This window comes from Crinia signifera, chromosome 3, assembly GCF_055691185.1.
Source record: "Crinia signifera chromosome 3, ASM5569118v1, whole genome shotgun sequence".
NCBI classification, from domain to species: domain Eukaryota; kingdom Metazoa; phylum Chordata; class Amphibia; order Anura; family Myobatrachidae; genus Crinia; species Crinia signifera.
This window is the reverse complement of record NC_139219.1, coordinates 16,002,570-16,014,854: the sequence shown is the minus strand read 5'-3', so window position 1 is coordinate 16,014,854 and position 12,285 is coordinate 16,002,570. Positions and strand designations below refer to the sequence as shown.

General features: G+C 46.8%; 1 protein-coding gene across 3 annotated transcripts; it reads right to left on the bottom strand.

The window, feature by feature from the left end:
- Positions 1–5,306: 5,306 nt before the first annotated feature.
- MAD2L1BP (MAD2L1 binding protein) lies at positions 5,307–11,946 on the bottom strand. 3 transcript variants are annotated; one of them, XM_083175376.1, is made up of 3 exons: positions 11,819–11,946; positions 10,366–10,599; positions 5,307–8,077 (listed from the first exon to the last, which is right to left on the bottom strand). In XM_083175376.1, the coding sequence occupies exons 1-3, from the start codon at positions 11,858–11,860 to the stop codon at positions 7,565–7,567; spliced, it is 789 nt and encodes a 262-aa protein (XP_083031502.1). In that variant the 5' UTR covers positions 11,861–11,946; the 3' UTR covers positions 5,307–7,564. The 3 variants fall into 3 exon arrangements, with proteins under 3 accessions (XP_083031502.1, XP_083031499.1, XP_083031501.1); XM_083175373.1 differs by having other exon boundaries at positions 11,719–11,834; XM_083175375.1 differs by having other exon boundaries at positions 11,731–11,834.
- Positions 11,947–12,285: the final 339 nt, after the last annotated feature.

The following is a 12,285-nucleotide window of genomic DNA, read 5'->3' as shown; positions in this document are numbered from 1 at the left end:
TTCCTAAATATAGCACAGTTCATTAACCTATATCCAATTAGGGCCCTTGATTTTTTTGGATATGGGTTAATGAACTGTGCTATATTTAGGAACAGAGGTGACTCACAGCCATTCTCCTTGAAAAAGGACACAGAGGTGTCCGAAACGCGTTGGAGGGGCTGTGCTGTGCTTTGGACTGGGGGAAGTGCGACAGTGGAACTCTCTACAGGCGTGTGTGGGATTCTTGCCCGGGCTGTGACATCTGAGATCCACCCATGCTTATATGAGAGCCTTTACCTGGTTCTCCATCATATCTGGTAAAAGCCCCTTCATACTCTACCCAGGGGACGTAATTGGTCTTGTTTTAATTGTGTTCTGTGTACAATAAAAAGGTGGTATTACACTATATATTTTTCCTCTTCATTTTGGGAACATCACCCTTGATTTATGGGAGGAGAATACCTATCATTGTACTGGTGAAAAGTTTCCTGAGAATTTGGTACCCCCTCCCTCTCACATATCGATTACGGAGAAGAGGATACGCTTACTATCCCTAAGGGAGGTGTGGTAATTACCTGAGCGCTGCACGTTTGAGATTTGACCCCTGATTATATCCTAGGATATTCACCCTTAACACTTCCGATTATCGACAAGGGAAAGTCGATCTTAGGGGGCCAGATCTCCGAACAGCTGCTGTGAATATATGTGGTGTAGCGCATCTTTTGTCAAAATTTGGGGACTTTTACATTTGTTCTAGCATTATTTGACAATACCCTAGAGAAGTAGCTCTCGATATCATCTCGTGGAGTGCAGGAGACTATACATTGTTTTTTTTTTCCATATGAGTTTCCATGAGTTTGTAAAGGAAGTGAACATGGTAACTTCTTTGTGTGCAGTGCTACTTATGTACATTTCTGATCCTTAACCTCTCACAAGAACTTTAGATATAGAGTACAGGTCACAACCAGACCGCCAGATTGTGTCTACTCCACCTATGCACCGCACATCAGGAAACTTATCGCACACCCCTCATAGAGTATTATCGCTGTACAGTATTATTTTCCTTGAATGGTTTACATAATCTATGTACGGTATGGTTACCATGTTATCCATGTAACGTGTACAGTATTATCTTTACATAGTATAGAAAATATGTGTACAGTATGGTTACTTATTCAAAACAGTACTGCAATCTATGTATAATATTCCTGTTTAGTATTATCATGTACAGTGTACAGTATTGGGTTATCTATTCTTAGTTTATAGCAGTAGTTCCCAAACTGTGTGCCGTGGCTCCCTGGGGTGCCTCGGGACACATGCAGGGGTGCCGCGGCTTGGTGGTCTAGGACCAACTCAAATTAATAATCGTTAATTATTTATGAGCAAAACCAGTGCTGGTGGCTGCCAATCATAGAATGTGTACAAACAGAAGCAAATCCTGCCCTTTACCACATAACTGCCACTAAGAATCGCATATAAACCCAATCTAATAAAAAAAATTGGGACCTAGGGGTGCCGTGAAAAAAATTCTGATTCTCTAGGGTGCCGTGAATCAAAAAAGATTGGGAACCCCTGGTTTATAGTATTATCTATGTACAGTATTGTTATCTTGTATACATATGACCTCTAGCTAGCACATTTGTCTTTATTACTCTGAGAAAACATCAGAATGAACACTACACCGAGAAGACGCCGGAGAGAGAGAATAAGCTGTTTAATAATTGATGTGGATTCGTCCATAAATAGCACAAGATGCGGCTAGCAGGATTTCCTTACACAAAGTGAGGGGGCAGCTAGGAGGAACGCTGCACTGTGCACAGTGAGGGGAGTGTGAAGCGGGATTAGGTTACGCTGGCGCAGTATAAAGTGTGACAGCTTCCATGCAGAGTGGAATAAGGCGTTGCGCAGTTGCAAAGTGAGCAGCATGGGTAAGACATGATGGGTGTGTTATGCTGATCCAGATTTACAAGCATACAGTTCCTCAGTCACCTACACCTAGAGGTGGGAGCCATTTTGTGGTATGAACCAATATTCAGGACAATGTAAGAAATGTGCGCGGATTTATTTCCAGAATAAATAAATTCCTGTATTCTGACATAAAAGGTTTCAGTCCACAAAATGTCAGCCACAACTGTGCAGGTGATAGATCTTACCCAAAGTAGAAGCCCCTGGGGCGGAGGTCTATTATATCAGGACATATCATGTCACGATAATACAGGTGAATGAAGGCAGCAGGAAGTCACAGACTGAGAGTAATATAGTGGGAGGAGCAGGGTCCCAAGCAGCACAGAGTATACCAGGAGATAAGTGATGTGTCAGGACAGGGCTGCATGTGACAGGGGCAGTGACATGATGTGAGGAGGGGAATGGAGGACGCAGGAAGCCACAGACTGAGAGTTATATAGTGGGAGGAGCAGGGTCCCCTACAGCACAGATGATGTGTATTTAAAGGGCTGTCTGTGACAGAGGCAGTGTATATGACACCAGAAGGGAATGGAGGCAGCAGAAAGCAAATCTTATACTTGAAGTACGATTTCAGGAGTTGGGTGATGATGTGTTATACCCCTTTCACACCTCTGACCAGGATAATGTTGGAGCAGCATTGGTCCCGACTTGCTGTGAAGAGAAATACCGGGTTTCGTAAACGAGGAATTCGACCTAGGTAATCTTCAGTGTCAAAATCAAGACCCGGGTTATCAACCAAGTCACATAAAAAAAGTATGCACCGGTACTTGGAAATGAAGTCACCCGCCTGCAGTATAAGCATGGTTCAAACAAATGGACACCGCTTGAAACAGTGTTTAATAACCCAAGTTGGACTTGGTTTATTGGTGTGACAGGGGTGTAAGTTAGGGCAAGGCTGCATGTGACATGATGAAAGTTAGATAATGGAAGGAGCAGGGTCACCAGCAGCACAGAGTATATCAGGAGATTAGTGATGTGTGAAACAGGGCCTCATGTGGCAGGGGCAGTGACAGGATGTGGAGGGGAATCTAAACAGCAGGAAGCTACAGACTGAGGGGTAAATTTACTAAGAGGTGTATTCTACTTCACATGTGATGTTGCTATGGGTAACCAATCAGATCCGGTCTACAATCTTAGAGGGTGCTAAATAAATAAGTAGATTCTGATTGGTTGCCCGTAGCAACATCACATACGAAGCAGAATACACTTATGCTGCTTTCACACCACAAAACCTGCTCAGACCCGGTATTTAAAACGTTTTAAATACCGGGTCAAAGCAGGTTTATGACCCTTTCAGACCGCACTTACTAAGCAGATTTCGCGGTGTGAAACCCCTGCATGCTGAGCACTGAGATCCCGCTCTGTGCATATCTAATGAGTGGAACCCGCTAGTGCAGCAAATATTTAATGAGTGGTTCCCCGCCCCCTGCATATGGAATGAGTGGGTCCCGCTCATTCCATATGCAGGGGGCGGGGACCCGCACATTAAATAATCACTACACTAGCAGGTCCTGCTCATTAGATATGCAGGGGGCGGTGACCAGCTCATTAAATATGCATAGAGCGGGACCAGCTACAGACCCGTTCAGACTGCAAAAAAGGGGGCATGAAACGGGAAGGACCCTGCATTTTCACCGTTTCCAAGGAGATAACGTGCTATAGCCCTTTCAAACATTGGGTTGCACCTGGGATTCCGACACCGTTCCGTTACTGAAGTGACCCAACATTTGCTAAGATTAGTCCCCCCAGTGACTCGGCAATAAGCCAGGTCGCTGACGTCAGAGAGGAGGTGGGACGGGTGGTAGCGCATCAATGTGGGTGGTGAGGGGGGGGGGAGACAGCGCTGTGAGCTGAGGTTGCCTCCGCCCTATAGTGTAAAGGGGACCCTGGTCGCTTTACCTGGGTCACCCGCTTACACTGCCCAGAAACCCAGGTAGGAGCCTTCTTTTACCCCGGGTCAGGACGCTGGGTTGCTGGATTTGGGTTTTTTAAATGGCCCTCTCTCACAGCACATTGGCCCTTATTCAGATCTGATCGCAGTACAAATTTGTTCTCAAAATGGGCAAAACCATGTGCACTGCAGGTGGGGCAGATGTAACATGTGCAGAGAGAGTTAAATTTGGGTGGGGTTTGTTGAAACTGAAATCTAAATTGCAGTGTAAAAATAATGCAGCCGGTATTTACTCTGCACAGAAACAAAATAACCCACACAAATCTAACTCTCTCAACACATGTTACATCTGCCCCACCCACCTGCAGTGCACATGGTTTAGCACATTTTGAGAACAAGGGCCAAAGACCCAGGTCAGACCTGGGTTATTTGTGCAGTGTTAAAGGGGTATTAGTGATATCTGGGCGGCACATGACAAATGAGGTGACATGATGTGAGGAGGGGATGGAGGCAGCAGGAAGCCACAGACTGAGATTTATAAAGTGCAAGGAGCAGGGTCCCCAGCAGCACAAATTATATCAAATGAGTGGAAGAAACAAGAATAATGGAGAGAATATGTAATGTTGGCTGTTGTAAATGCTGCAAGAGGTGCTGAGTATAGGCTTCGTAACAAGTGAATGTAAGGATCAGTATCACATTGCATATACAGATGTGTCTTCAAACACTTAGCATCCATACATCATGCACCGCAGGATAAGCAGCACAAGTGAGCTGGCAGTTTCCACCATGGACGTCTTTTTGACAAATATACATCTTATTCACATCGATATACATAAAATATGCACAAGTAGACTTCACTGATTAAAATAATATTGGCATACCTGTAATCTATGGGCCTTATTCTGGTTCACCCCCTTGCGAGTCATCCAGACCCTGCCTGTTGAATGTTGGTACGCCCACCCCAATTCGTATGCCGTTTTTTTTTTTTTTATCCGGCACGCGAATGGTATTTTACATAAACATCCATTCGCTTGCCCGTGGGAACCTCCCCCATCTTTCGATGGTATTCAACCATCGAATGATGGCAAAGGCACATGCATACAGTATATACGGGTGATCCAGACCACTCGTACATATGAACGAAGATATACAGTGAGATGGGCAGGTAGCGGACATCCGGTTTTGTCAGCTGTTCGTCTCCCCAACTCCAGCTGTTGTTGAACTACACATCCCAGCATGCCCTGCATCAATTTTAGCATGGCCAAACCGTAAAACTGTAGCAGGGAATGCTGGGATGTGTAGTTCAACGACAGCTGGAGTGTCGAGGTTAGCCGTCACTGGAGTAAGGCTTGGGCTTCTCACTGCCCTGCACAGGTTAGCTTATACTTGATCAAAGTGCTCTGGGAAGTAGCTGCCGTGCAATCAGTCCTGAACAACCTGGTAGGAAATAATAAACAAGACGCTAAACGGGTAAAAGATCTTTCATTTAATAACCTAATTCCACCAATAGGAAAGCATCTGTCTTTATACAGGCACAATGAACACAATTAGAATCTAGACCAGGAACACAACTGTCAGCTGTTTACAGATAAACGCAGGATTCCGTTGATGCAGAAAACCAAAGATGGGAAGTGCAGGGTAAAAGTCTTCTCAATCATACAAACCGCACAGACAAGACACAAGGAAAGCAATAAATTATGTGTAAAAGCCTGATTAAAATTCAGAACTATGTATAAAAATATATATCTATATATATGATCATTAATATGGTCTTAATGCTCTTGTAAACATAAGCGGCACAAAGACAGGTGGGAGGTCCGCAGCATTTACTGACAGTTATCAATTTCTCGCGTCACATTTCATAATTAACGATAAAAAGTGGAAAGATCACATAAAGGTTCAGCTCTTGGGGCGATTGTGCACATATCAGGTGCACACACGAAACAGAACACGCTAGATATCGAATAAGCCCAAGTAAGAGGTTTTTAGCAGATGATGGTGTGTTGGGAAAAGTGAGGTCCTCATACAACTACAGACAGAGCAGATCTCTGCCAGGCTAGCAGCCATAACACAAGGGCCCGTTGGGTCGACACATAAGTCAACATGCATTGCGTCAACCATTGACTGTCAACACATGAAATTTGTTGACGTGGTTGAAAGATCGACACAAGCATTAGGTCAACAATGGCTAGGCGGATTGTCAAAAGGACGACATGGGTTTTTAATTTTTTTTTTTTTTTTGAACCGATGCTTTATTTCATGCCCTACCATCCACTAGGGCGTGGAGGCAGAATAGAACCGCCCCGAGCACGGCGTACACAGAAACAGTGTTCATGGTGACGTTCGGGACAAAAAAATAAATAAATGAAAAACCCATGTCAACCTAGCCATTGTCGCCGTAAGGCATGTCAACCTTTTTTATAGGACGACATAGGCCATGTCGACTTTCAGTGGTCTACCCTATGCATGTCGACCCAAGCACCCATACCCAGGTGACAATGGTATAGTGGACACCTGTGCCTCATATGTGCAAGCTGCAAACAATCTACATGATAATTAAAAATATGATTCCATAGGTGCTGCATTTCTGTAATTACTTATATCTAGTGTGGCCAATCCCGGGATCGGGGGGATCCCGGGATTTGGCCTAAAAAAGTCCGAGAATCCAATCCCGGGATTAGACTGCGCATGCGCAGTCTAATGCCGGGCAGCGTCTGAGCACTCGCTCAGACGCTGCCCGGCTGTTCCCGTAAACTGACCCAGCGTGCGGCCTGTGTAGCGTGACAGTAGAGGTCACGCTGCGCAGGCCACACGTCACCAGTGACCGCCTGCTTCCCCGCCGCCCGCCCGCCTGCTGTCTTCGATGGAGGTGCACTTTCCGGGAGGCACCGTGCACCTCCAAACCCACTCCCGGCCGCCCGCCCCCTTATGTAAGTAGATTTGCGGGTCGGCCGGGGTGGGTCCAATGCTAATAATGGGCTTTTTGGTTTGGATGCCAATACCGGGATTGAGCATTTTTCAATCCCAGATCCCGGGATTGAAAAAATGCCCCGGGATTGGCATCCCTACTTATATCCTTCGCTCAGGCAGATAGATTGGGCTCTATCACACAGAGGGGTTATGGCTCCCTGGGTAAGAGATTGGAGAGAATTGGTACATACCACATCAGCAGCAATTAGTAGGTAGAGGGGACAGTTTACAGTTTGGATAGAATCACGCCTACAAGAAAAATTGTCCCTTCGGACAAACCATAATGTATGCGTTAGCGATGCAATTTTCAATTGCATGCTGGGAAATTTGCCTGTGTGTGTATATATAAAATAAACTCCCTCTGGCACGGCAACATGGTTTACCCAGAGTCACTGCTATCTGTAACGGTGTGCAAAAGTGTGTAAACTATATAAATAGCAGCTGGATTGTCACCACTGAACATGAGTGTGAAGCCTGCAGACTATACCTGGTATTAATCACCCCAATGTATTGCCTGTGTCGGATAATTCGGTGACACATTTACACCCCTGGAGGTCAGGGTCATTCACAGAATAACAGAAGCAGCAAGTGAGAACATAACACATCATACAATGTTAAAGGTACATTCGATTTCACCGTTTCCACTATAGTGGAAACCTTGATTACACAGGCCACGCCCACTAAAGGGGACGGTGTTCAAAATCTGCTCCCCTCAAACATATTTGGTATAAGCGAATGGGCTTCTGACGGGAAGTGTGCTCAGTTCTGAAACCCTTTCAGTATGATGGGAGCCTGATACCAGACATAGTCCTCATTGCTGTACGTGGCGGTCTGCGGCTCGGTGCAGGACAGTCTGATGGTCAGTGCATGGCCCCTGGATGGCACTTTGTAGTTGATTTTGGGTCGGAACCAGTCTGCACCACAGTCTCTGTGTCCCTGTAGCATTATCACCAGGCTCATGAGCGGAGAGGAGCGCACTTCACTGAATGGGTCGGCTAAGAACAGCGCATGGAAAAGCTGGCGCAGGCAGGGCCGGGTACTCAGGCTCTGCTCACCGTTACCCAGCTGTAAACCTTCCATGTCAATCACATAAAGCTCTTTGGGGTTCAATGAAGTGCCCCCCAGTAGCAGCAGAACCCGCGGCACAGCAGTGAGGGTGAAGAACGTCTCCAGCTGCGACAGCAGTTCAGCCAATTCCAACATGGAACGCTGGCATTGGCGAGAATCAGAGCCTTCTGCTTTTATTGGTCGTCTTCCAATATCGTCACCATCCTGGGGAGAGAAGAGACAGCGGACATTGTGAGAAGGGGGAGGAGGGACGGGGACACATATGGAGCCATGCTGTCAATCACTGACACTGAAGCATGGCTGGGGGCATGTAAGGGGAATTGAGTCACAGCGCTTAAGTGGGGGGACCGCACCTAAATTTGTACAGCAGCAGGTACTGTGATGGAGGTATGGCCACCTCCAATTTACACAAAAACTAACGCCTGATCCAGCAGCGCTTAGTACACAAATGGTTATGGGACTCATGGTTTTAAATCGAACACATTTATTGTACATAACATACAAAACAAAAATTGCACCTCCCGGTGGTACCAAATATAGGGTAAAAATGGAGCAGTAAATGAAATCTTTAGTATAACTGTCCCACATTTAAAACATTAAAATCGTGCTGAGCAGTATCCTCCTGTGTTATAAAAGGTTGTTTGTACAGGGCAATTACAAATTTGTTAAAAAGAATCCTGGAAATTTGCAGTTGAACAATATCAACAGATCGTTCAACTGCGCAAAATTAAAGGGACGAGGCTTATTGGCAGACCTCAAAATCAAAAAAAAAGTGAAGGTGTTCCTCCTAATGGCGCCCTAATAAGAAGAGTATGGTCCTCTTCTCCATGTGTGTGAGAGAATACCACAACGTTCCTTCTGATGGAAAAGGGGTCCGCTTCTCCGTATCAAATAGATAAGCCAATAGTAATACTGGTTCCCTTGGACCACCCGCAGGGGACCAAATATCTTTTATTGGCAGACCTGCTGGTATCATTAGAGGTTTCCCAATATAAGAGGTCCATGGAAGTACCGCTGGGTGACATGTTTATCCTTTATGCAGCCAGAATATGAGGCCTAAGTAACACCGCTCACTAAGTAGTGGTTGCTTGCTGCTTAGCGTCGCCCGGTCGAACGAATCAAACTGCCCCCCCACATCCCCTCGGTAATTATTTACGAGTGCTAGGATGAAGATGGCGGCTGATGGCAGACACCCGCCCATGGCAGGCATCGACCAGTCCGAGTTTCTAGGAAAACACCCAGTGTTTTTTGGGGGACGCCCTTAGAACACTGGACATTCTTCTGGGCCACCCCTCCCACCCGGTGTGTAACTCGCCAAAGCTGTTCAGTGAGGGGTTACACATGCACAAATAATGCCCGACCATCTGTGTGTTGTATGTGCAAAGCCAAGAAGCCGGAATTAAATGGAGGGTCTCACGTAATTCGACAGATGGTCACCAGCTTTCCTGGGTGAAAACCTTTGGTACTTATGTATTAGCAGGGCACCCATTACGTAGTGGTGTATTGAGAATACCAATACACCACTATGCTGGCTACGTAAACTACGTAACCTACGCAAATTACGTAACATGAACTGTGCTAATACATGACGGATCATATCCCCACTATCCATGTCATACTCCCATTATCCACGTGGGCGTGGAGTTAATATTATAAAGCATGGCGAGCGCAGAGAGCCCTGCGAGGGGACGTGGATATGCATGCGCTCGCCACACTTCGGGCTTGGTGGCTCACTGCGCTCGCCACACTTTATAAAATTAACTCCACGCCCACATGGATAATGGGGGTATGACGTGGATAGTGGGGATATGAGTGTGCATTATACTTACCTGAATGATGTCCCCGATGCCTGCGTTCCCCTTCCCAGAACTCGGCTCCCCGTCCGCCATGACAGTCCCCGCAAATGTACGCAATTAGCATATTGCCGCTGGGGGAGCAGGGAAACCATGTGATGCTCCCCCAGCGGCATTACACTGAATTACATACATTGCTGACAGAATGCGTATGCGTCTCCTCCGGCCGGTCGGCCGCCCGCCGAAGCTCCGCCACCAGTGAGTTACATATTAGCCGGGCGCACGGCAATGGCTACGCTGACAACGTAGCCTAAGGTACGTTGTCAGCGTAGCGTAGCCGGGCGCCCGGCTAATTCATAAGTACCAAACCTTTTTACTTAAAACTGTCCGTGGGGTTTTTTTTTTCAAATAAAAGAAAGTGAACAGTACAATTCTGTATATCGGATACAATTCTCTTGACCAATTTCATAGCTAAATGTTTACTTTAAGTTTGTGAAAGGGACATCTTGATGGGAGATGTAGGACATTAGGCTCCGATAAGAAGGCCCGCGTGTCACGTGATGAGCAGCAGTTAAATGAGGGAAGAATTAGGCGTCATATGCCGCAATGCGAAGGACCTCATCTGCTGCCGGTTACAAAAAGGGGTGAGCATTAGATGGCAGCACAGGAGACACAGCAGGGAAGTAGATGGACCCTTACCTGCTGCCTCTTGCAGAAGAGGAGAAGCTGTTCGTAGGGAAGAGGTAGCTGGTGTCTCTGGTGCAGGATGTGTTTGAGTAGCTCACAGGTGAATCGGCAGCAGCTCTCTCTCGTCACCAGCCCTGGAAACGCCACAGACACCTCCAGATCCTCCTTGGAGCCGTGCCTCTGCGGCGGGTTACTGCGACCGCGGGGTTTCCTCACAGGATAGTCGGAACCCTGTTCCTCCATTCTCTGAAACAGGAACAGTCAAATTACAGAAATGGTGGCTGTAGCCACCTGATGGGAATTGGGGCCACCGTACCACCATAAGGACTCTTTCCATCTGTGCTTTATTATGTCACAGAGGCAGGAGATAGTTCGTATCATAGGTAATGAGCTAATAGATGTACTAGAACTGTACAGCCACCTCCACCACTAGATAGATAGCTAGCTAGATAGATATACATATACACACACACACACACTTCCTCATAGGTTCGGCACTCCAAGTCAAATCATGTATATACTACCCTGGTGCCTTCCAGCGTGGACCAAGCGGTATCTTTGTAGTCAAGAACTTTCAGGTGGCACTCACGGATTTGTTAGAACAGCAAAAAAATGGATTAAGTCACTTTTTTGCTGTTGAACAAATCTGTGAATGCTGCCTGAAAGTTCTTGTCTCATATATACATACACACACATATATATATACATATACACACACACCCTATGCCTATACTGTTAAATAAACCAACTTTTCCACCTATATCCATAAAGTTCCCCGGTACTTGTGTAGTTTCACAGCGCCAGTATGGCGCCGTGCATCTGAGTCCCCTTGCGGGGCTTGCTTCGCTCGCCCACGCTGCGGGCTCGGTGGCTCGCTACGCTCGCCACGCTATTTAAAATCAACTCCATGCCAACATGGATAGTGGGGGTATGAACTATCCATGTTGGCATGGAGTTAAGTTATTTTTTTAAACATAGTTTGTGGCGAGCGTAGAACCCGGAAGTAGCACGGCGCCAGCATGAACTACACAAGTACCAGTTCCCCCTACACCTACCTCCACCTTTTACATGTACAGCCCCATTTACAGCTGCCATTAGAGATAAAGGTTCCTCCACCTCTATATAGAGTACAGTCTCCATCACCTATGCCAGGTGTAGTAAACCTGTGGCTCTCCAGCTGTTGCGAAACTACATGTCCCAGCATGCCTTGCCACAGTTTTGCAATTGGGAGGGGGGGGGGGGGGGTTGCTAATAACACAGTGGCACGGCATGCTGGGACTTCGGCTGACCGATAAAGAACAGCTCCACCCCGTCACCTACACACAGTACAGCTCCCATCAGCTGTACAGTACATAGAACACCCACCACAAAGTGCACCTTCTCTAGTCCGCCCCGACTGCAGCGTCCATGCCCCCCGAACTCCCACATGCAGCCGCCTCCAGCCCACCCGACCTCCTGCACCTACCGGCGCTCCCTCCCGGTATCTCACTTCAAATGGGATCGTCATTTCCGCTCATGACGTCAGACCCCTGAGCTGGGCCACTAGGACACAGACTGAGGGAAGACTTCTGTCCGCTGTGGAGGCCGGCGCCATTGTATCAGAGACTGGGAATTATATTGTGCAATGTGCAACTACAACTCCCAGCATGCCTTGTTCGGTAGACAAACGCTACCCACCAGAACCTCAGCCCTATATATATATGCCCAATGACCATGCTCTAACCCCCTTTTGCTTATATGCTTCCCACTGTACTGACCCCTAACACTATACTACCATTACTAATCCATTTTTATATACCAACCAAGCCCCCTTTTATATACTAATAGCTATACTGACCCTTACCACACTATACACCTATGGCAATTCTGGCCTATTCCAGTTCATTATAGTGCCCCTACCACTATTGACTGACAATACTGATGCATTTTGAC